This window comes from Salvia hispanica, chromosome 6 (genome assembly GCF_029641045.1).
Source record: "Salvia hispanica isolate PSC_SH4W2 chromosome 6, Shi_PSC_v1, whole genome shotgun sequence".
Lineage (NCBI taxonomy): Eukaryota > Viridiplantae > Streptophyta > Magnoliopsida > Lamiales > Lamiaceae > Salvia > Salvia hispanica.
The window spans coordinates 23,568,890-23,591,044 of NC_142697.1; the positions used below are offsets into that span (position 1 = coordinate 23,568,890).

The 22,155-nt window shown below is 38.3% G+C and overlaps 7 protein-coding genes across 11 annotated transcripts; 6 read left to right on the top strand and 1 right to left on the bottom strand.

The window, feature by feature from the left end:
* The first annotated feature begins 1,024 nt into the window (after window positions 1-1,024).
* On the top strand, window positions 1,025-3,701 carry LOC125203402 (glutathione S-transferase U17-like). The gene is made up of 2 exons (XM_048101736.2): window positions 1,025-1,375; window positions 3,203-3,701. The coding sequence occupies exons 1-2, from the start codon at window positions 1,061-1,063 to the stop codon at window positions 3,581-3,583; spliced, it is 696 nt and encodes a 231-aa protein (XP_047957693.1). The 5' UTR covers window positions 1,025-1,060; the 3' UTR covers window positions 3,584-3,701.
* A 1,057-nt stretch (window positions 3,702-4,758) lies between these two features.
* LOC148923392 (glutathione S-transferase U17-like) lies at window positions 4,759-5,912 on the top strand. Its single transcript, XM_089061269.1, has 2 exons — window positions 4,759-5,241; window positions 5,321-5,912. The coding sequence occupies exons 1-2, from the start codon at window positions 4,921-4,923 to the stop codon at window positions 5,687-5,689; spliced, it is 690 nt and encodes a 229-aa protein (XP_088917395.1). The 5' UTR covers window positions 4,759-4,920; the 3' UTR covers window positions 5,690-5,912.
* Window positions 5,913-6,097: 185 nt separating this feature from the next.
* On the top strand, window positions 6,098-7,250 carry LOC125203405 (glutathione S-transferase U17-like). Its single transcript, XM_048101740.2, has 2 exons — window positions 6,098-6,652; window positions 6,750-7,250. The coding sequence occupies exons 1-2, from the start codon at window positions 6,335-6,337 to the stop codon at window positions 7,122-7,124; spliced, it is 693 nt and encodes a 230-aa protein (XP_047957697.1). The 5' UTR covers window positions 6,098-6,334; the 3' UTR covers window positions 7,125-7,250.
* Window positions 7,251-8,062: 812 nt separating this feature from the next.
* Window positions 8,063-9,052, top strand: LOC125203406 (glutathione S-transferase U17-like). The gene is made up of 2 exons (XM_048101741.2): window positions 8,063-8,499; window positions 8,579-9,052. Exons 1-2 carry the CDS (start codon window positions 8,182-8,184, stop codon window positions 8,948-8,950), a joined length of 690 nt encoding a protein of 229 aa, XP_047957698.1. The 5' UTR covers window positions 8,063-8,181; the 3' UTR covers window positions 8,951-9,052.
* A 158-nt stretch (window positions 9,053-9,210) lies between these two features.
* On the top strand, window positions 9,211-10,232 carry LOC125203404 (glutathione S-transferase U18-like). Of its 2 annotated transcripts, none has more exons than XM_048101739.2 (2): window positions 9,211-9,647; window positions 9,745-10,232. In XM_048101739.2, the coding sequence occupies exons 1-2, from the start codon at window positions 9,330-9,332 to the stop codon at window positions 10,096-10,098; spliced, it is 672 nt and encodes a 223-aa protein (XP_047957696.1). In that variant the 5' UTR covers window positions 9,211-9,329; the 3' UTR covers window positions 10,099-10,232. The 2 variants fall into 2 exon arrangements, with proteins under 2 accessions (XP_047957696.1, XP_047957695.1); XM_048101738.2 differs by having other exon boundaries at window positions 9,220-9,647; window positions 9,724-10,232.
* An 891-nt stretch (window positions 10,233-11,123) lies between these two features.
* Window positions 11,124-15,429, top strand: LOC125203401 (Tetratricopeptide repeat (TPR)-like superfamily protein). 4 transcript variants are annotated; one of them, XM_048101734.2, is made up of 14 exons: window positions 11,124-11,299; window positions 11,679-11,831; window positions 11,937-12,035; window positions 12,547-12,648; window positions 12,785-12,928; window positions 13,193-13,287; window positions 13,362-13,491; window positions 13,580-13,684; window positions 14,066-14,172; window positions 14,237-14,288; window positions 14,663-14,752; window positions 14,836-14,920; window positions 15,000-15,064; window positions 15,144-15,429. In XM_048101734.2, the coding sequence occupies exons 1-14, from the start codon at window positions 11,204-11,206 to the stop codon at window positions 15,228-15,230; spliced, it is 1,410 nt and encodes a 469-aa protein (XP_047957691.1). In that variant the 5' UTR covers window positions 11,124-11,203; the 3' UTR covers window positions 15,231-15,429. The 4 variants fall into 4 exon arrangements, 1 of the variants encoding a protein (XP_047957691.1); XR_016132840.1 differs by lacking the exon at window positions 15,144-15,429 and having other exon boundaries at window positions 14,832-14,920; window positions 15,000-15,070; XR_016132841.1 differs by lacking the exon at window positions 15,144-15,429 and having other exon boundaries at window positions 14,670-14,752; window positions 15,000-15,054.
* Window positions 15,430-15,588: 159 nt separating this feature from the next.
* On the bottom strand, window positions 15,589-17,724 carry LOC125203323 (Protein kinase superfamily protein). The gene has a single exon (XM_048101643.2). The coding sequence runs from the start codon at window positions 17,655-17,657 to the stop codon at window positions 15,708-15,710; it is 1,950 nt and encodes a 649-aa protein (XP_047957600.1). The 5' UTR covers window positions 17,658-17,724; the 3' UTR covers window positions 15,589-15,707.
* Window positions 17,725-22,155: the final 4,431 nt, after the last annotated feature.

Sequence of the window (22,155 nt, forward strand, 5' to 3'; positions counted from 1 at the left end):
TGCACCCTTTATCATTTTCCTAACCTCTCTTTTCAGTCTGACTTTGGCCTCTTTCATACCTCTTTTGAATGTTCAAAAAGTTCAATCACCTCAATTTCAAAAGATGAATGTTGTTTCAAAACCGTAAAGTCAAAAGCACGTCGGAAATAAACAATCCTACATTGAAAATTGAAATTGTATTAATCATAGATAAAATGATTTTAGAGCATCATATCATTTCGATAAGATTTTCAAAAATGAGTTTATTTATTGGGATTCCATTACTTGGAGTGGTGGTATATTGCGACAGAGATATTTCATTTCTATTATTAGACACGTTAAAGACACCGTATAAACTCAAAAAAATGGACAATCGTATCAAAGCTTATCTGTCAGGAATAGATATGTTTTTATTTTTATAATTAATTAAAATCGCCAAAATAATAGTAGTGCGTTGCTAGTCGGTCGTTGAATCCAATAGATTTTATCTTATGGAGTATTTAGCTCACAGCCTCACATGGACTATTTTCATATTAATAATAGCCCAAATAACCTCGTTGGGCCCGATTTGATTATTAGATTATCAAGCCCAAATTACAAATCCAATTACTATTGTTAATATTTTTTGTTACACAACAAATTACAGTATAACAAAAATTTAAACATTATGCATCATATTTTATTATTATTGTTGTTAATGAACATATTTTTCAATCAAGAATTAAATTAAGAAAATCTTACATTAAAAATGCATATTAATTCTAATTTTACAACATACTATCTATTAGAATATAGTTAATTGAATTTAACTAATAGTAGTATAAGAGTTCGTTTCATAAGTTTGCTAAGATAAATTTAAGAAAAATAAAGATTATGTTAGTTCCCCCTATTTGCCGCCAAACAAAGGTACCTAAACAAAAAGTTGAATTCATGGAAACTTAAAACCAGAAGCTTAAAAGTGACGAAGATGGTGTCTTGTCTTCACACCACTCATCCTACCTACCTCATTCACTTAAATACATACCACCTCTACCTACTCTTCAAAACTCGCATCTCTCTCTCTCTCTCTCTCTCTCTAATAATGGGTTCAAACCAAGTGCAGTTGTTAGGCGCATGGCCAAGCCCATACGTTTTGCGTTGCCGAATCGCGCTCAACATCAAGTCCACCAACTACCAGTTTTTGGAGGAAACATTCGGCTCCAAAAGCGATCTCCTCCTCAAATCCAACCCCGTCCACAAAAAGATCCCGGTCCTCATCCACGCCGGCCGCCCCATTTGCGAGTCTCTCATCATCGTCGAATACATCGACCAAGTCTGGCCTTCCGCCCCCACTCTCCTCCCTTCCGATCCCTACGACCGTGCCACCGCCCGTTTTTGGGCCGCCTTTGTCGATCAGGTACCTAATACATCTAGTAATTCATGTCACCATCTAATGATTGCACACGGGGACGAAGCCAGAAATTTGTAGGCACGTGACGAAGGAATTTTAAGAATTGGAGGAGGGCATTTAATGAAAGATTAAAAGAGAGAAACTTTATGATTAATAATATTTATGTGTATTAGAAAATATTAGGAGGGCAAATGCCCCACCAAAGCCTATGCTAGATCCCCCCATGATTGCACAACAAAAATAACACTTACTATAAACATAGGATTAGATTCATAATCATAATATAAGTTGAGTAGTAAGCGCAACATATTTAGGGCTCACAATTTTCGACACGGCAAAACATGACACAAATAACACAAAATTAATAGATTTGGGTGGAGCCTTATTAGGTTCATGTTAGGAATCCAATAATTTTAGATTGAGTTTGGATTGGATTAGGTACCGTATAAAGCATGTTTTAATCGTATAAATTAGTTTTTATTATGCAAATCTAGTTTTAATAGTATACTTTAGGCTCGGGTTGTTGTCATGTTTTAATCATGTCATGTCAACCCATATATTATATCGTGTCTGGATCATGTTCGGGTTTCAAGGTAGGCAGTCGGGTTAATTATGTTCGGATTGAGAATTTCCTTAATAGGTCGTTCGAGCCAGTGGCGGAACCAGCATAGGCCAAGCCCCCGCTGGAGCGGGGGCTTGCTGGTTCCTGATCACTATTACCACCGTCCACCGGAAATTGTAAGGGCGCGGCGCCGCCCAGTTGCAGCATCTGTTGAATGCTTTAGAAAGAAGATGAAGTTTACAGGCTTAGGTTTTGCTATTGGGCTGGAATGTATAATAAAATCAATTGGGCCATTAGTATTTAGTAGTAGATGCTATTAATACTCTTATTTAATTCCTGACCAAATATCTCTCACTAGATAAATCGGTAGTCATTAGTTTTATAACTCTAACTCATTTATTTAAATTCCTATCAATTTATTCCTATCAATTTATAAATTCTATTTCATGTATCAATTATACTTGGTGCATGAATTTAGTTCCTCTATCTATTATTTGTATTACTCCGTATGGGATGGTGTTCTCTTTATTTTTTTTCAGTTTACTTTATTTTTTATTTTTATTTTTTAGTCATTGCTAATGAGAGTATGAGTTTAGGGGATATGGTTTCTTACAGAAAATGGGGAGAAATATTTTTAAAAAAATTAATCTTTATAATTTTATGGTGAAAAATTATATAAAAAAATTTGTTATCAAATTGTCTTAGAATTTTGGTGTATAGTTTTTCTTGAGATAATGTTATTCTATTTAAATTTTGTAAAAGCTTATAAGTATTACTCCCTCCATTTTTTAAAAATAGCAACTCTTTTCATTTTAGTCCGTTCTTTAAAAATTGCAACTTTCAAACTTTCTGTTTTAAGAAATCTTTACACTCATATACATCAATTTATTTACCACTTATACCACTACAATTAACAACTTAAAATTGGACTCCATGATCAACTAACATTAATTCTATGACTTTTTTCTCTTCCTCTCTCTTACTTTACCAATTTTTCTTCCTCTCTCTCTTACTTTATCAAATTGTGCATTAAAACTCGTGCCGTTTCAATTCTCCATATTTTTAAAAAACGGACGGAGTATCAAATTTTAAATTATTTTAATATTATTAATTGTTATATTTCAGCACCGGCTTGTTCATATTTCTGGTTCCGCCACTGGTTCGAGCTCATGTAAGATTTTATTTGGTTGGATAGTTATAAGGTTGGCCCGATAACAACCAATTGGCAGTTGATGAATCCAGCATTAATTCGAAATTTATAAATTTGGCAGTGGTATGTATCCCTGAAAGCAGTGCTGATGGCGGAGGAAGAAAATGATAAGAAGGCGGCAGCGGTGGAGGAGACGAAGCGGGGGCTGGGTGTGTTTGAAGAGGCGTTTGTGAAATGCAGCAAAGGGGGCGGCTTCTTCGGAGGAGAGAGAATCGGGCACGTGGATATTGCGTTGGGGAGTTTGTTGAGTTGGATAAGAGTTATAGAGATAAAGCGGAAGGTGAGTTTGATCGATGAATCCGCCACCCCCAATCTCTTTCACTGGGCTCTCCGTTTTGCGGCGGATGATGCGGTTAAATCTGTTTTTCCCGACATTCATAAGCACCTCCAAATTGCTGACGTCGTCATTGCCAAATTTAAACCAGCTTCTCACCAAAACTAATTCATTTCATTCCCCATATTAGTTTCGTGTTTCTGTTTGAAGAAATAATATCTATGTACTGTATGAAATAACATGGGATTTTAACTAATTTTCTATTCTAGTCTATTATTCATAATTACATTTAATTTGGAAGATATATCTACATGTAAATAATTTAGCTACCACCAATTGATAGTAAAATATAATTAATGAAGTCAATTTATTTTTAGATAAGTAAAAATCATAGACAGCATAACATCATGCAACTACGTTGAGATTATAGAAATTTATTTATGTTCAAATTAAATTGAATATGCCATCAAATTAAAAATATACCACTTTTATTAAAAATTACTATGTTATTGAACACTTAAAATTACATAATTTAAAATATAAAATTACAAATATGACTCTATTGAGACCAAGAGATATTCGTTCGATTAAATTTAGTCTCATAAATTGCTATAAATTTAAGTCCTACGAAACCTTTTTTATTTCAATCCTTGAAACCATTGATAAATTATAGGAGTTGCACAGCTGTGAACGATTTGGTATGGAGAATTTATATGGAGGAAAGAGTTGGTGTAGAGAATTTATATAGAGAATTGATTGCATAACTGCCATGCAATATAAGGTGGACCAAATCTTTATCCTTCACCCAATCATGGTCTTTAGTTGTAGTCAAGGAGTATTATTAATTGTCTCTCCCTCTCAATGATATAAGGCTGATTGGATTTTCACAAGAATTACTAAAACAAAAGCTTCCTAATATGTGAAATTTTGTTGGTTAATTAATATGCTAAAGATGAACGGAGTATATAAGTAAGTGGGTTAAGAAAATCATTCACTTTCACTTTCACTTTCACTTTCACTTTTTGATATAACTTTCCCGCAGGTATTTGCATTTTCAGTTTCATGCTTAAATTCAATAAATTTGGGTGGCGTATATCTATACAATTCGGCGTTAGGTGCCTAATTAAAGCCCTAAACCACAGCAAATTAAGTTAATTATATGAAAACCTTTCAATATTACTGTTTGAAAAGAGATACGCATATGAAAATTATGGTGAATAATATTAGGAGTTTAGTCGATATTTATTATAGTGAAACTTTTTTTTTGCCCAAACATTGTTGTCTTCTTATGATATATCTTTGTCAATTCCAACGATGTTGATTAGCCGATGACTAGATCCTAAGTTAAAATGTAAGGTTTCGCAGTGTATGAATATATTTGAGTATTATATTTATGATGATATCAATATTGCCGCTGTAGGAAATGCTACAATGACTGGTTATATAGTTTCTAACTCCACTTCAAACTTCACATCAATAATCCAAAAGATTCTTGTATCTTGATTATGGCTGCTGCTAGTGATGTAAAACTTCTGGGGATGTGGTCCTGCCCCTACGTGAACCGGGCTCAGCTTGCGTTGTGCATAAAGTCGATTGAGTATGAGTTCATCGAAGAAAATACTTTGCAGAAAAGCGATTTGCTGCTCAAAAACAACCCTGTTCACAAGAAAATCCCAGTTCTAATCCATGGAGACAAGTCTGTTTGTGAGTCATGCATCATTGTGGAGTACATTGCTGATGCCTTTGACACAGGCCTGCGCATCCTCCCTTCTGATGCCTATGATCGCGCCTTAGCCCGTTTCTGGGCAGCCTACATCGATGACAAGGTACATACCTACATTTTCCTTCAAATAAATCATGTATAATAAACAGCTTCTGATAAACTTACCAATATAACTCCTACAGTGGTATCCGTTGGTCAAAGTGCTCAGACAGTCAGACGACGAAGAGGAAAGAAAATCACTAGTTCAGAAATTGTCTGAGGGCTTGATCTTGCTTGAAGAGGCATTTATCGGTTGTAGCAAAGGAATGGCTTATTTTGGAGGAGATAGCATAGGTTATCTCGATATCATTCTTGGGTCCTGCTTGGCGTGGCTGAGAGTGACAGAGAAAGTTGTTGGAGTCGAACTGATGGATCCGACAAAGGCTCCTCAACTGGCAAAATGGGCCGAGAGATTATGCTCGGACGACAGGGTTAAGGCCGTCTTTCCAAACTTTGACAGGCTCATGGAACTTCATGAGTTGATTCAAGCTTATCTTAAATCCTCTAAGTGAATAAATGGCTATAAATGCTGTGATGGTTTAACATTTCTGCTTTTTCGAGGTTATGTAATGTCATATGTTCCTGGATCACGAGCCACTCGGGCTAATAATGTAAAATGGTGGCCATAGATATGATCTAGCTGAAAATCAAGTATTAAAGTCCTTAGTTTCATGAATCTATGTATACTGTGTTGTTGTATGAAAACTACTGATAAGCTTCTCTGTTTCATTAAAATTTACCAATTGTCATACTTCGAGCAAAATGTAATCATGAATTATTAACCCTTTCATCTTAACCGTAGTGTACTGGCATCAAGAAAGTGACCACTTATGGACTAATCGCAAGGTAATAAATAACATGAAAATGATTCTAACCATTTAACAATTATTTTGAATGAACAGAAAAATTCACAATAGATGACTAGTTAAGTAGGTGTTTTAGTATGAAATTAGTAGCCTAACAGTGCAACTTACTGTTAGAGATTCGTTTTGATCTTCCTTGGCCGGCAGAACCAAACGACATCTAAAAAAAAATCCTCTCTTTCTTCATCATGTAGTGAAAACAGAAGAGTCGATGTCTTCAAAGTGAGAGACTTTTCACATGTCTATATAGCAACAGATAAGATCAGTAGTCTTGCTCGGATTGTAGCATCAGCTATGACTACAAGCAGTGTAAAGCTTTATGGAGGGCAGCATAGCCCATATGTCAACAGGGTTGTGATGGCGCTCGAGGTTAAATCTGTCGATTATGAGTTAGTAGAAATGAATCCATTTGAAAAACCTGAGCTTCTCATCAAAATCAACCCCATTCACAAGAAAATCCCAGTTCTTGTCCATGGTGATAGGCCTATCTGTGAGTCTCTTATCATAGTTCAGTATATTGATGATGCATGGACTAATGGCCCTTCAATCCTTCCCACTGATCCGTATGACCGCGCCACAGCTCAATTCTGGGCTGCTTTTGTTGATGATGAGGTACAGTTTTCCTCTTCTATGCTAACTCCCAGTAAAGAAAAGAAAAGATATGTATAAAATTTAGTATAGTCTGCTAACAAAGTTAAAATGGTGTCAGTTTGTTCCATTACTCAGGAAAATGAGGGAGACCGAAGGGGAGGAGGCGAAAATGCTGGTTTTCGAGGAAGTGCTTGAAGCATGTGTGTTGTTTGAGGATGCATTCATCACCTGCAGCAAAGGCAAAGCTTTTTTTGGTGGAGAGAATGTTGGTTACCTTGATATAGCTCTAGGGTGTTTTGTTGGACATCTAAGGTTGAATGAGATGATGAATCCGACTTACAAAATCCTTGATGAAACCAAAACTCCTTGTCTGGCTGGATGGGCAGAGAGACTTTACTCAGACAGTCTTGTTAAGGATGTTATGCCGGACCTCCAGAAGCTTCAAGAACTTCTCAAAAAGTATCAGGCAGTGTCAAAAACTGTTTCTGATTGAATGATTGAATTCATTGTTCTGTTTTGTGTTCATATCAGTGTTGTTAGTTAATGGAAATATTCTCCATCTTCCATCGTATGGTCTTCTAGAGTGAATTCGATTCGAACAATAAACATTTTTAACTTATATGGTAGCTGGTTTGGATATAAACAATTTGTTGAGGCGATTTATAACTGCTGATCCAAATCAGTATACTATTTAAATGAATAGAAAACTCCAGAAAAGTGGACTCACTGAAGTAGGTGGGTTGGCCTGAAATTATTGATCCAATAATGCATCTCTTTTTTATCTAGTTTTTTTTTTCTTGAGTTGGGATAATTAAAGTTAGCTTTTCTTCATATTCAAAGAGATTTGTGTTTATATTCATTACAACTGCATCACTTATTTTCACATAGCATCATATAAGATCAAACTTGCTCAGATATTCATACCACCCATGGCAACAAGTGGTGTGAAGCTTTTAGGAGCCCATTTGTGAACAGGGTTGTGATGGTGCTTGAGATGAAATCCATCGATTATGAGTTGGTAGAAATGAATCCATACGAAAAATCCGAGCTTCTCATCAAAATAAACCCCATTCTTGGCCAAAGAAATCTCACTTTGTTCTTTGTTGTTTATTAGTCTTTTTTAGTGTTTTGCTGAATTGAAGAATGAGTTATGAGTCCTGAAATTCTATGAAGTACTTTAAATATATGGAGAAAGTTGTACCAAAATTGTGAACTATTATGAGGAGTTAAGCAATATGCAAGACTCATTTTAGTATGAAAATTATGGTGATTAAAATTCTTTTGAATGAACAGAAAAGTTCACAATAGATGACTAGTTAAGTAGGTATTTTAGTGCTATGAAAGTATTTGCCTAATAATGCAACTTTAAGAGATTCGTTTTGATCTTCATTAGCCGGCAGCCGGCAACCAAACAAAATCTAAAAAAATCATTGCTTTCTCCATCATGTATTGGAAACAGACGAATCGATGACATCAAAGTGGGAGACTTTTCACATATCTATATAGCAGCAGATAAGATTAGTAGTGTTGCTCAGATTGTAGCATCAGCTATGGCAACAAGCGGTGTAAAGCTTTATGGAGGGCGGCCGAGCCCATATGTCAACAGGGTTGTGATGGCTCTTGAGATGAAGTCCGTCGATTATGAGTTAGTTGAAATGAATCCATACGAAAAATCCGAGCTTCTCATCAAAATCAACCCCATTCACAAGAAAATCCCAGTGCTTGTTCATGGTGATAGGCCTATCTGTGAGTCTCTTATCATTGTTCAGTATATTGATGATGCATGGACTAATGGCCCTTCCATCCTTCCTACCGATCCCTATGACCGTGCCACAGCTCGATTCTGGGCTGCTTTTATTGATGACAATGTACAGTTTTCCTCTTCTTTGTTAGCTCCTTAAATAAAAATCTACTCATAGTTTTCTAACATAGTTAAAATGGTATCAGTTTTTTCCATTACTCAGGGAAATGAGGGAGGCCGAAGAGGAGGCGAAAAGGCTGGTTTTCGAGAAAGTACTTGAAGCATTTGCATTGTTGGAGGAGGCATTCATCACCATCAGCAAAGGCAAAGCTTTCTTTGGTGGAGATACTGTTGGTTACCTTGATATAGCTCTAGGGAGTTTTGTTGGATATCTAAGGCTGAGTGAGATGTTGAATGCGAATTACAAGATCCTTGACGAAACCAAGACTCCTCTTCTGGCTGAATGGGCAGAGAGACTTTACTCAGACAGTCTTGTTAAGGATGCTATGCTGGACCCTCAGAAGCTTCTAGAATCTCTCACAAAGTTTCAGGCCATGCCAAAAACTGATTCTAATTGAATGGTTGTTTTCATTGTTCCGTTTTGTGCTCTTATCTATCAGTGTTGTTATTGGAAATATTCTCCATCTTTCTTAGACATCGAATAATGGTTTGGATATAAATTTGTTGAGGTGATTTACATATAACTGCTGCTCCAAATCAGTATGCCAACAGCATTTATTAGTACCTTTTTTTTTATGAACAGAAAAGTCCATATAAGTAGACTAATTAAAGTAGGTGGTTTGGCAATAATGCAAGTCTTTTTTGTCTTTTTTCTTGAGTAGGGATAGCCTTTTCTTTATAGTCAAAGAAATTTGTGTTTATCTTCATTACAACTGCATCACTTCTTTTCACATAGCATCAGATAAGATCAAGCTTGCTTAGATTTTCACATCATCCATGGCAACAAGTGGTGTAAAGCTTTTAGGAGCCAAGCAGAGCCCATTTGTGACCAGGGTTATGATGGCGCTTGAGATGAAATCCATCGATTACGAGTTAGTAGTAATGAATCCACACCTAAAACCTGAGCTTCTTAGCAAAACCAATCCAGTTCACAAGAAAATCCCAGTGCTCATTCATGGTGAGAGGGCAATATGTGAGTCTCTTATCATTGTTCAATATATTGATGATGCATGGACCAATGGCCCCTCGATCCTTCCTCCTCATCCCTACGACCGTGCCACAGCTCGATTCTGGGCTGCTTTTGTCGATGACAAGGTGCACTTTTCCTCTTCCCTTTTAGCCTCCCATGAATAAAATCTAGTACTTACTCACATAGTTGAAATGGTTTTAGTTGGTCCCGTTACTTGGGCAGCTTAGGGAAGCCGAAGGAGAGGAAGCTAAAGAGTTGGTTATCAAGAAATTATCTGAAGCATTTATGCGGTTGGAGGAGGCATTCATTAACTGCAGCAAAGGCAAGGCTTTCTTTGGTGGAGATAGTGTTGGCTACCTTGATATAGCTCTAGGGAGTTTTGTTGGACTTATAAGGGTGGTTGAGATGATGAATGAAACCAAACTCCTTGATGAAACCAAGACTTCTCGTCTAGCCGGATGGGCCGAGAGGCTTTACTCTGACAGCCTTGTTAAGGATGTTTTGATGGACCCTCAGTTACTTCTAGTACAACTCCAGAAGTTTCTGGCCACGATGCCAAAAGCTGCTTCTGAATGAAAGATTTTTTTTTTAATTGTTTGGTTTTGTGTTTTATTAGTGTTGTTATTGGATGGATACTCCTATCTTTCTTACCAGATCGTCTGTTTTCTAGTGAATTAGTTTATGATAATAAGCCTTTTTTGCAGCTTCTACCACATGCCTGCAGTTAATTATTTTGCATAAATCGAAAAGTCCATAAGTGATGACTGGTTCAAAGTGGGTGATTTGGTAGTAGTTATTAAAGTTAACTCCAATAGTCCATGTTTTTATTCTTTTTCCTTGAGTAGGGATAATGAAATTAAGCATATTCTTCATATATACCCAAACTAGATTCGTTTTGCTCTTCATCACAACTTTAGCAATCAAAGAAAAAAATGGTTTCTTTCTGATAGTCTTTTTAATTTGAGTTTTGACATCTAGTTAAGTCCTCCTTTTCCCCATCATGACATTAGTTTTAGAGAGCTGATGAGATGGAACTAAAATCCTTGACCGAACATATATATACCCATTGAGACATGATTTTGTTGTTGTTGGGACACCTCAGTTATTTCCCTCTACATCTACATAATTTGCATAATACAGACTAGTAACATTTCATGATGAGACAACAGCAACAAGTGGAGTTGACCTAATCTTTGAGAGATGCCTTTGATGTTGTTGGTTTCCCGCATTCAAGGAGCTCGAGAAGGCATCGGGAGACGAGGCTAGAAGCACGATCATTGAGAGGAGACATGAAGGAGCAGTGTTGTTGGAGCCTGGAGGAGAGGCTTTTGCAAAATACAGCAGATTGAAGGCTTATTTTTGTGGAGACAGCCTTATTTAGCAACAAATGAATCTGATGCGCTTACGTGGCAGTGAAGTGTCAGTACCAATATATTATTATATCCAATCTTTGAATAAGTATCCTATATAATGTAATGGATTCAACAATACATAATTCTCATGTTACCCTTATAATTACAATTGTTTTAGGGGTGAAATAGTAAATTCCATACTTCATTGAAATATTATGAGGACACAGCGCTCTTAAGTCGCGGTAAAGCCTGCATAAATCAACTTAAAAAAAGCAGTTATAATTATTATTGTGAAACGCGAAAACTCAGAGGAAATCTCTTTGTTGAAGATGGCGGCAGCAGAGATGAAGCTGGACAGATGGGGCTACCAAGTTAGGACTTCTTCCGATGCTTGCATTTCTGCTATCAACGATTACTACCACCAGGTTTATTTTTAACCCAACATCTTTTGCATACTTTGAATTTGCTGAAATTCATAAGATTTGATCGACTACACTATACCAGGCTTTAATTTTATGGTTGAATTCTGCTATACATATCTCGTTAAATTCAATGAAATTATTGTTAGTTCTACCCAGGGATATGGTTCGTATATGTTACTTACGCTAATTTTCTTCTTCTGAGTTACTGTTCGGCTTCTTGTTAGATAGTACTACTACTATTTGCTATACAATTGGGGAAATTTAGGTGAACATTGTGGAAACCTATTATTGAGTATTGCAAGTTTTTTTGAGTTTGTAAAATATGCTTGCTGATAAGTTTGTTGAATTGTTGATACGGAAAGTTCGTTTTGTGGATTATTAGGTGCTTAGTTATGGAAGGAAAAGGTCGGTAATATTAGAAGCTCCAAAAAGTGATCCGGAGTGTGTTCTAGGCAACATTTTGGCTGCTCATTTTATCTGCTCGGCTGATCCATCCCGTGCTCCTGAATTCATCGATGCTGCCAAGTCTCATCTCGTATGATTCAATTTTGTTATTGTAATTTTATAATTTTGGGTCTTAATAAGCTTCTTGAAATTCAACATGTCCTGGAATTCTTTTTTCTTTTGGGAATGTGGACAGGAATGTGCTAGCTCATATGAGAAGGCAGTGTTTGAAGTCATCCAATATATAATTTCTCCAGATAGAGATGACGATTTAGTTGTGCAGCAGCATTCCAAGGTTGACATTTTCAACTTCAAGATAGTTTTCATTATATGTGTATCTTTTGCTGTCACTGCGGAGAACATTGCTGTGTGTTTCAAGTTCTATTAATTTTAGCACATGAAATGTTGTTTTCGTTGTGTTTTTCTACTTCTGATTATATATATTTCTTATCTAGGTAGCTTGTATAAGAATTACAGTACTTGAAGTCTTGAGGAAGAAACTTTAAATGCTAGAACATCATGTTATTCAGTCAGATGTGTCAGTACAATGGATTATCATAATTAGGCAGCCAGAAACATCTCAAACATACCTGCATCATGATGATAAGATAATAATTAGATACCCATTAACTTTTCACTGTTTTGCTTAAATATCATAAATCAACATATATATATATATATATTTATCTAATCATTCACTGAATCTGGGAGTATAGAGTAGACCATGTTTCTTGAATTGATTATGTGATCCCTTGGTTTAAAGAAATAATGGAAATCTGACTGTCAGAGTATTGGCTTGGTTACAGCTTTTGCAAGATTTCCCCCGAGATCTTGTATCACTGAAGAGAGCTCAAGTGCAATGCTTTTATATGGGTCGACTAGATCTATTTCTGGGAATTGTAGAACAGGTATTCATTTTGAAAAGAAAATAGCAATTATCAGGTTTTCAATAAAATGCCCATTGTCTACTGTCTGTCCTAAAAGCACGTGGTATCCTTTCAGTTTGGTTTTACATAACAAATACGAGTAACATATAACCAACAGGTCCTGCCAGTGAATGACCATGAGGATTATATATATGGCATGCTTGCATTTACATTACTAGAGCTAGGTCGAATGGAAGATGCAGAGAAAGCAGGAAAAAAGGGATATGAGCTCAATAAAGATGATGCCTGGTCACAGCATGCAGTGAGTTTCCAATTTCCTCTGCTCGTAGTTTAAGGCAAAAACCGTGCTAGGTCGACAAAGACCACAAATGCCAAATTAAGTCTAAATATAAATATTCACTCAAGAAGGAAAGTCGAACAAACAATGTTGGAATATTTGGTGTATCATTAGGGCATGAGAAGTCGTTATGCCTATGAAGTTAAAATTTGTAAACATGGTGATATCATCAAATATCGACTTAGTACTGATAACTTACTGGCTCTCACCTTTTTCTAACACATGCAGCTATGCCATGTTTACCAGTACGAGTGTCGTTTCAAAGAGGCAGTGGAGTTCATGATGAATTGTGCACAATCATGGGGTTCTTTGTCATCTTTTATGTGTGTGGATATATCACAATCAGCTAACATAATTCTTTCATGTGTTGGCTAATTAAAGACAACTATTTAATTAGGTATACACATAATTGGTGGCACATTGCTCTATGTTACTTGGAAGGCCATGCTCCTATAACAAAAGTAGAAGATATTTATAATGAGCACATTTGGAAAGAATTGGAAAGAAGTGATGCCACCCCAGTGGAGGTCTACCACAAATGCTTTTTTGTTCTAGAACACCTCTTTACATTGTGCTTCCACATGTGCCTTATCTAATTTCATCTTATCCATACAGGTATATTTAAATGCCGCCGGTTTGTTATTGCGTCTGTATGTGCGAGGTGTGCATGATATTCTCAAGGATCGTCTACATGAGTTAGCTAATTGTCTGACAGATCAAGTGAGGCTCCAATTTGCAATAACGTTATTTACTTTTATTGAAATTCATGAGAGTTGAATTTACTTTTGGAAATCCACAAAAAGTTGAGTTCTATTCCAGCCCTTGTAGTACCGCGTTACACTAAGCAAGGCATGAAGTGGCATACATTAGTTACTAAATTCATTACTTCTGTTTGTTGCTTAATGACTGCTTTAAAGAGCTAAATTATTAGAAAATGTACTCAGTCAGTTTCTTCTTTGTGGCTTTTCCCTCATTTTTTCTTGATTGGACACATTTATTTCCTTGAATGGACTATGGAAGGCCGCATTTTCCTTCTCATTTTTGTTGACTTCATTCTGTTCACTTGTTTTGGCAATTCATACATAAAACTTCGTAGCTCAGGCCTTCTGGTTTCTGGAGTGGCACCTTGACATTTTGATATTATGGACCTTATCTTGCACTGGGAGATTTAATAAAGCGGAAGAATTACTTAAGGGCTTGAACTCCAGGTAAGGAGACTTTTCAACCTCTTCCTCTTGTTAATAGTTATCGGCTGATTCCTTCTCTTTGCAGGGTTTCAATGATGAACAGGAAGAAACAACAACAAATGCAAACAGGACTTGATGTTCGTTTCTGTCATTCACTTATTTTAAACAATAGTATTTTTTTATAGTTTATATTGTCTATCAGCTTTATGTGTGATGTCTTAAGGAACAAAAAAACTCACTTTTAGTTTGACAAGCAACTCCTACCTATTGGGTCTGTCTACCTACCTACTGCTTCAATATGTTTCCTGAACTGCTTCTCATGGAAAAAAAAAAAACTCAATTTGTTATGACAAGGAAATTATATTGTCTTATTTTGCATTGTAGTCAACTCTAGTGTTTAGATATGAAATCAAATCTGAACGTGATGTTTGACATATAGATGTTGATAATGTTTGTACTTAAATCAGTGCTGGCCCATAAAAAAACTGCTTATATATGTTAGTGCTTCTAGCTTGCAGAAGCTCTCTATAGATACGGGAAGGGAGACTACAAGAAGGCTGTGGAACTTCTTGGGCATGACTTTGATGCCATTAACTACAAGGTACTGACAAAAGCACCTAATCATTCATCTACTTCAACTTATATTAAATAGATCTAACGTGATAGCTGACTATGCTAAGCTAGGTAATCGGAGCATCTGATGAACAGCTCGATGTGTTCACTGAAGTGCACATCACTCTGCTGCTGGAAACTGGAGAAGTTTTAGCAGGTATTTACTGAACTTTTTCCAGATAACTGCAATAATCGGTATGTTATAGGAGTAATAACAATGACTAGGGCTGTTGCAGCTAAAGAAGCTATTGAGAAACAACTGAAGAAACGGGAAGGTGCGCCGTTTCTATGGTCTCTCCTGGTACGTGTCCAATTCAACGTTTTTTAGCTAGAGCTGTGTTCAAGTTTCGCTTTTATTCATGCAAGTTATTGCAATATAGGAGAAAGCATGTTCGATATTAGGAATGGAGGAAGCAGGTAGTTATGGTCAGAAAGCCAAACAATTAGAAGCTGCATACTTCACTTAGCTAAACTTGCACGCAGCATGATCTGTGTAGTGTTGTAACACAATGGAGGTGAGAATAAGATCGCTACGATCTACATGTATTATGTATTAGTATAAGAGAGGTAGGAATAAGCGCGATATGCCACGTGAGAAACTACAGCAAGAACATTATGTCCAATAATTAGTTTGATTCATCATTAATCAGTGATGGGTTTGGATTATGAATGTTTTGGATATCCAGATTAGATAGATGGTTTCTTAACAAGCCATGTGAGTTTGTCTAATCATTATTAGTAGTACTATATGATTAATTAACTTGATAACCAACCACATAGTGATCACGATGACCATACTAACAATCCAAAGTCTGCAAGCCCGAATAAGGAGAAGGGGGAGTTAAATAAATTCAGTGAAAGTTGAAAAAGACAAGCGTGACATCTAATGTACATTTAATTTCACCCAGAAGAAGAATCCCCATTTAAAATCATTAGGCCTACGCCTACCCAATAACATCAGGCACAACCACATTGCTTGAATTCGAACTCCTCAACATGCCGCTACAACTCTTCCCCCGGCCCTTAATCCTCCGCAGCTCCATTGCCACCTCCCGCGCATCCGGCCGGTCGTCCTTGTCGGCCGCGACACAGCGGAAGGCGAGCTCTGCCACAGCGGCAGCCCCCTCCATGGCCTCTCCATCCACCACCAAAACAGGGTCCACCACCTGATGCAGCAACCCCATCTGAATCCTGGGCACCACCATATCCGCCAAAGTCATCTCCCTCATATCCCGGCTCTGATCGACGGCTCTCATTCCCGTGATCAGCTCGAGCAACACCACCCCGAAGCTGTAGATGTCGCTCTTCTCATTCAACCGGAAAGACCTGTAGTAATCGGGGTCCAAGTACCCGGGCGTCCCCTGCGGCCCTGTGCAGACGCCCTCAGAGGCGTTGCCCGATGCCATGGTGGAATCGGGGCACACGAGGAGCCTCGACAGCCCGAAATCGCCGACCTTCACCTTCATGTCTTTGTCCGCGAAAATGTTGGCGGAGGTGATGTCTCTGTGGACCACCGGCGGCACGACGGAGAAGTGCAGGTACTCCACGGCCATCGCCGTTTGCAGCGCGATGTCGACTCGGGTGCTCCACGTCAGCGCCCCCTTTCTGTACAGACTCTGCTTGCCGTGGAGATGATCGGCGAGGGTGCCATTAGGCACGTAATCGTATACCAATAGCAAACCTCTCGGATCGCTGCAGTATCCATGGAGCTTCACTAAATTCGGGTGATTAATCGATGATAGAATCAAAATTTCGTTGCAAAATGACTTGTTCGAGAAGCCTTTTTCTACGGCGGCGCCGGCGGAATTGTGCTTGTGGAGGTGTTTGACGGCCACCAATCTGCCGTCGTAAAGCTGCCCTAGAAACACCGAACCGAATCCTCCGTCGCCGATCTTGCGTTTGGGATCGAAGTGGTTAGTGGATGCGTCGAGCTCCTCGTAGGTGAAAACCGGCGGGAGAAGACTGGCGGAGCGGTGGCGGCGGAGGAAAATGGTGGTTGGATCTTCCTCTGCGTCTCTTCTCTTTGAGCGGAGCACGACGAAGGCGACGGAGAGCGCAATCAATAAGCACACAAACAAGGATAGAATGGTGAGGATCGCAATTTTGTTAGGGCTTTGCTGGCGGATGATTGCCTTGGGCGAGAAACAAACGAATTGCTTCCTCGAATCGGAGGAATTGAAACCGCAAAATCCGTTGCAGGATTTGCAGCTTGAGAAATAAGGATCTTCGTCTTCATCCTCATCCCACTCCACTTCAAACCCTAATCGGAGAATGTTGTCGAGGACGCCGAGGACGTCGCCTTGGCACTCCGGCTGGACATCATCGCGGTGGCGGGCGGCGCCGCAGTCGTGGATGAGGTGGACTGGGCTCTTGATGAGCTTGCATTCGAAGGAGCAGTGGCTGCAGTTGGGGAGATTTGGGGGAGAGCAGGGTTTGAGAGCGGAGAGGCGGGAGCAGGAGGAATCGGCGACCCGGAATGGCGAGCCGGAGAAGGAAATGGATCTGTTGAGGGCGGTGGAGGTGCAGTTGCGGCGGGGGTGTGGGGGTGGGGTGAGGGAGAGGGTGAGGGAGGTGGAGTTGGGGTCGTAGTGGAGGAGGGAGAAGGTGAGGTTGTTGATGGAAATGGAGGCGGCGGAGGGGGAGCAGTGGATTTGGAAGGAGGGGTGGCCGCAGCCAGGGGAGAGGGAGAAGGGGAAGGGCGGAGGGGAGGTGAAAGGGGGGCAGAGGGTTTTGTTCGGCGGCGAGCAGGTGTGAGAGGATGCTAGAGTGGGAATAATGAGGGTTAAGAGTAGATAGAGAAATGCGGCGGCGAGAGGTGGTGGCATGGTGGTGGTGGTGGAGCCAAAGTGGTAAATGTAGTCATCAGTGGGGGAGTGAAGATCTAAATCTTTCATCTACTTTGGGTGGCCCTACTCTTCTTGGGGGGGGTCTTGAAGAGAGGGAAAAGTGGGACGCTCACGTGAAACGAATGGGATGAAGACAAAATACAAATCATAATAATGAAAATAGACGTTATATAATCAATTTAGATACCAAAGAGGTGTACAAATTTGAAATTATAGACCAAACTTTGAAACAGAGAATCGAGTATGATTGTTTGCTTACCTTCCGTACCTACGCCCCACATTAGGTGGATGGGTGGGATGGGATGGGATGTGCGTTAGTCAATAGTCGTCCACTTTAAAATTTGAATAGTGCCCAATTTTTATGAACATAGATTTTTAATTTACAAGGGTGGTGTTCGGTTTTCTAGATAAAATAGTATACGATATAATCTAGGATTGAGTTGTGAGATTATTTTAGTCATAGAGAGTTAGCTATTACTAGTTATTCCATGATTATCCATCTAGGATTAAGTTGTGGTATTGAATCTCATGAACCAAACACGCTACATATTTAATATTGGGATACAATCTTAATGGTTTTCGATTTCCTACATAAAATAATACTTAGATACTTACCATCTATGATTGAGTTGTGAGATTATATTAGTAAGAGCATCTCCAAGGGGGAAAGATAAGTTGGGAAAAAGATAAGTTGAGAAGGTATATTTCTCATTTACCTTCTCAAAAAGGTAATTATACCTTCTTAAAAAGTAATGGACTCCAAGGAAAGAAGGTAAAATAAAAAGACAAACAAAAATAACTAACTTTTTACCTTCTTTTCCAAGAAGAGATAAAGATACCTTCTCAAAATGAAAGAAGGTATAATACCTCTCCAAATACCTTTTTCTTTGGAGCATGAAATTTTATCAAGAAGAGATAAATATGGTAGTTATTTATCTTTTACCTCTCCATTTACCCCTTCCCTTAGAGATGCTCTAATAGAGGATTGGCTATGACTAATTTTCTCATGATTATCCATCTAGAATTGAATCGTGGAATTAAATCTCATGAACCAAATACACTACTAAATTAATCCGTAATTTAATCCGAAATACAATTTTACAAACCGAACATCTCTCGACTATACATATTAGTAGTACTCCAGTAGTAGTATATTATTAGCATTGGATAATTGCGAACTAACGAGAGTTGAATAACAAAAGGAATGTAAATGAAACTGACTACAGAATGAAACCATCATTTTTAGTAAATAAGCGTTTTGGAACTTTTATTTTATTATTACTATTAGAGCACTCCCAATGGAGGTGGCGAATTCTCGGCGATAAATCGCCGATTATCGCCGAATTATCGCCGGCCATTGTGGCGAAGTCGGCGATAATTCGGCGATAATGTTACCGTTGCTTCGCCGAGTGGCGATTTATCGCCGGATTATCGCCGAGCGATCGCCGGCCACTGTGGGCGACGCTCGGCGATAATCGGCGATTTTTAAAATTTTTTTTTTTTTTTTTGGCCGAACGGCTATTTTATCCCACCCCTATAAATATTTCATCCTCTTCCTCCATTCATCACCCACAAACTTCATTCACACAAACACGAAGGCGTCCTCGACGTCACCAACGACCCAAGTGTTGCATCATCGAGTCACGGTGTCTCAACCGAGTCCGCCCGCCAGGGTGTACCGCACAACGAACATGAACGGTTCCAGGCGTTCATGGACATACACCAGAAGGAGGCCCATCAAGCACTACAACACGATATCATCGAAGAATTGTGGGCAAATAGAAACCGCGCCCACCGCCCTTGAATTTTTTTTTCTTTGAATTTTTTTTTTGATTTTTTATTTCCATTCGTGTACTTTTTTTTTTTTTAATTTTCTTCGTTGTAATGTGTACCCGTGTTTAATACAACGAACTTTATTACTATTTATTTGATTTATCTTTATAAATTAAATAAGCTAGCTTTATTATATATAAAAATAAAACAATTAAATTAGTGATGATGTAAAAATGAAATGTTGAGTTAGGGAGAAATAAGGGAGAAATAAGGGAGAAACCATTGTAGGGGTTGGCTAAAAACTGGGGATAAAATGTGATGCTGATGTGGCGCTGATGTGGCAGGAGTTAGGGAGAAATAAGGGAGAAATAAGGGAACTCCATTGGGAGTGCTCTTATACTCTATTTTGTTTATTACTAGTATATACTATTTTGGAATTGTAATTCGAAGAAGATTATATGATTTCTTGGAGCTGTCAAAATCATCATATAGTATTGGATACACTGCCTTGAAATAGTTTTGGGCAAAACGAGACGGTCCGAAATTGATTGGGCCTAATATTTTTTCAACCCACTTTGAAGACTAAATCCTTGTGTAGTAGTAGTAGTACGACTTATTCAGCCTAACACCTCCGAGCTCAAGTTCAAATTAAAATATTGAAAGAGAATCCATTGATAATATTTGGTCACAAAAAGAGGTGTATTTATATGTGGTCCATGTAAGATAGCAATAGATCGATGGTGTGCTCGATTACACAACCAATAACTTTACTTCAATACTTCTCACATGAAATGTACTAAACATTATATTTTCATTATGGGGGACCAACAAAGACAGATGGAAGACGAAACAGTATTTTCATTATTTCTCTCTCAAAAAGTTTCAACAATCAGTTTTGCGTACATGTGTAGTAATCATAAATAAAATGATTAATCGTCATATAAAGTTAGATAATAAGGTTCCTATTACATCGGTGGCCCTCCTAAATCCGCTGCTGTTTAAAATATTGCATCACAGCCTCACAGGCAAGCGGAACAACTACATTACGTATAAGATGAAAAACCTCTGCTAATAATATTTGTTAGATAAGTTTAGGTAACTAAGGACCAAATTTAAACATGTTGATTTATGTAAGTTGCTACGTAGAAGGCAAAGCATCCACAGCCCGCCATATATCAATTTATAGCCCTCTACATCAGCATTTTATAGTCCTACTCATTCACCTGCAATGGAACGCCTTATAGCCGAACTATCTTTTTAACAACTACAGTAGTATTTTGTATTTATTTTTATTTTTTTATGTTTTCGAATATGTAAATTAGCAAAATAAAATATCAAAAACACCACAAATTAAAGGCAAACCCTACATTTACTTAATTTTTAAAAAGGTATAAACATAGGAAGAGAGGAAATAAAAACAAATGCACTACGGATAAGGCGGGAGACCTGGTCTAGTCCATTCCCAACTGGCATTGGAGATGATCGATCATCTTCTCGAGGTACCAGGCTCTAACCGGGTCCTAGCACTCCATGAGACCGTTGTGTGTGTTCAACAATGTCCTTTGTCAGACAAACATGACCAAGTCCCAGTAGGCCTACGCCGGAGCCAGTGTAATTCTGCCTCTCGTAGGCCCAACACTTCGTCAGAAGCATGGTCTCCTCGTCAATGTAGTTCTGCCTCCCTGGGGCGTATTCTTCGATGACCTCCACAAACGACAACTTCTTGGCTTTCGCCTTCACCTGTTTCTTTCTTGACTGGGTGGCGGGGCGGGGCTCCATGTTGTCGAGCCCGTACGAATCCGTGGTGAAATGCGGATTGCACTGGTTGTTCGGATCCCAGTTGGACTCCATGGAACCCGGTGTATCGAATGGTTGGAATTCGTCAGGTTAATGACGCGATCACCAGGCACCACCACCGCCGAACATCGACACTCCATCGGGGCTATTCGGGTTTGTCAAACCGACGGGATTCTTCCTTGAATTACTAGTGAGAGGAAAAAATGAGATCTAGGAAGAGATTGAAGTGAAAGGCATGAGAATGAAGGTAAAAAATAGTGATATATAGAGAGGAACAAATAAAAAAAGAATTTGAAATCATCGCCCGGCCTTAAGGCTGTGGACTATGTATCGGGCATGTCATCGTCTGCCCATCTGCAGTGACGGACGATAGGGTGGACGATGCATCAAGCGAAGCATCATCCGTCCCATTGCGAATGCTCCTACCATAGCCACTCTAATAAATAGTCAAGTTCGACTATATTGTTATTTATATTCAGAATTACTAAAATGCCCCTTTGCTGCCATGCATGGGCATAGGATGGAGATCAAATACCTCTATTTTAATTATACCTGCATATCAATTTAGTTTAACAAAAATAAATCACCAAATTGATTGAAACCAAATTTAGGTAAAATATAAGTTTAAAGACTCAAAATTGAGGTAAAAGAAAAGTACATCCACCTTGGTTCAGTGTTGGTACTTAGTTTTTTCATTGGTCTTAGTTAGGTTGTACTTTTATTAGGATGTTATTGAATTTTTGCTCGACATCTTTTGATTTTAGCCTTTTATTTATTAAAAAAAAGTCCACCTTGATCTTTTCCCTAAGACATTATTTTAAGATTAGGTTATGTTGATGAAATTGTAACTGGATTGTAACATAATGTAACATACTAATATTGTTGTGGGCTAAACTTGGGCTGGTTGCCTAGCTATATAGTACTAGTTGTTTTAATTCGAAAATATAAACAAAATATATATTCACGTTATTACACA

Bases quoted from the DNA above. Each gene is read 5' to 3' on its own strand.
- LOC125203401 (XM_048101734.2), top strand. From the start codon at position 11,204: ATGGCGGCAGCAGAGATGAAGCTGGACAGATGGGGCTACCAAGTTAGG. The intron at 13,492-13,579 runs GTCTACCACAAA...TTATCCATACAG, and splicing joins GTGATGCCACCCCAGTGGAG to GTATATTTAAATGCCGCCGG. The intron at 14,289-14,662 runs GTTCGTTTCTGT...TAGTGCTTCTAG, and splicing joins AAATGCAAACAGGACTTGAT to CTTGCAGAAGCTCTCTATAG.
- LOC148923392 (XM_089061269.1), top strand. From the start codon at position 4,921: ATGGCTGCTGCTAGTGATGTAAAACTTCTGGGGATGTGGTCCTGCCCC. The intron at 5,242-5,320 runs GTACATACCTAC...TAACTCCTACAG, and splicing joins CAGCCTACATCGATGACAAG to TGGTATCCGTTGGTCAAAGT.
- LOC125203405 (XM_048101740.2), top strand. From the start codon at position 6,335: ATGACTACAAGCAGTGTAAAGCTTTATGGAGGGCAGCATAGCCCATAT. The intron at 6,653-6,749 runs GTACAGTTTTCC...AAATGGTGTCAG, and splicing joins CTGCTTTTGTTGATGATGAG to TTTGTTCCATTACTCAGGAA.
- LOC125203404 (XM_048101738.2), top strand. From the start codon at position 9,330: ATGGCAACAAGTGGTGTAAAGCTTTTAGGAGCCAAGCAGAGCCCATTT. The intron at 9,648-9,723 runs GTGCACTTTTCC...AAATGGTTTTAG, and splicing joins CTGCTTTTGTCGATGACAAG to TTGGTCCCGTTACTTGGGCA.
- LOC125203402 (XM_048101736.2), top strand. From the start codon at position 1,061: ATGGGTTCAAACCAAGTGCAGTTGTTAGGCGCATGGCCAAGCCCATAC. The intron at 1,376-3,202 runs GTACCTAATACA...TAAATTTGGCAG, and splicing joins GGGCCGCCTTTGTCGATCAG to TGGTATGTATCCCTGAAAGC.
- LOC125203406 (XM_048101741.2), top strand. From the start codon at position 8,182: ATGGCAACAAGCGGTGTAAAGCTTTATGGAGGGCGGCCGAGCCCATAT. The intron at 8,500-8,578 runs GTACAGTTTTCC...AAATGGTATCAG, and splicing joins CTGCTTTTATTGATGACAAT to TTTTTTCCATTACTCAGGGA.
- LOC125203323 (XM_048101643.2), bottom strand. From the start codon at position 17,657: ATGAAAGATTTAGATCTTCACTCCCCCACTGATGACTACATTTACCAC.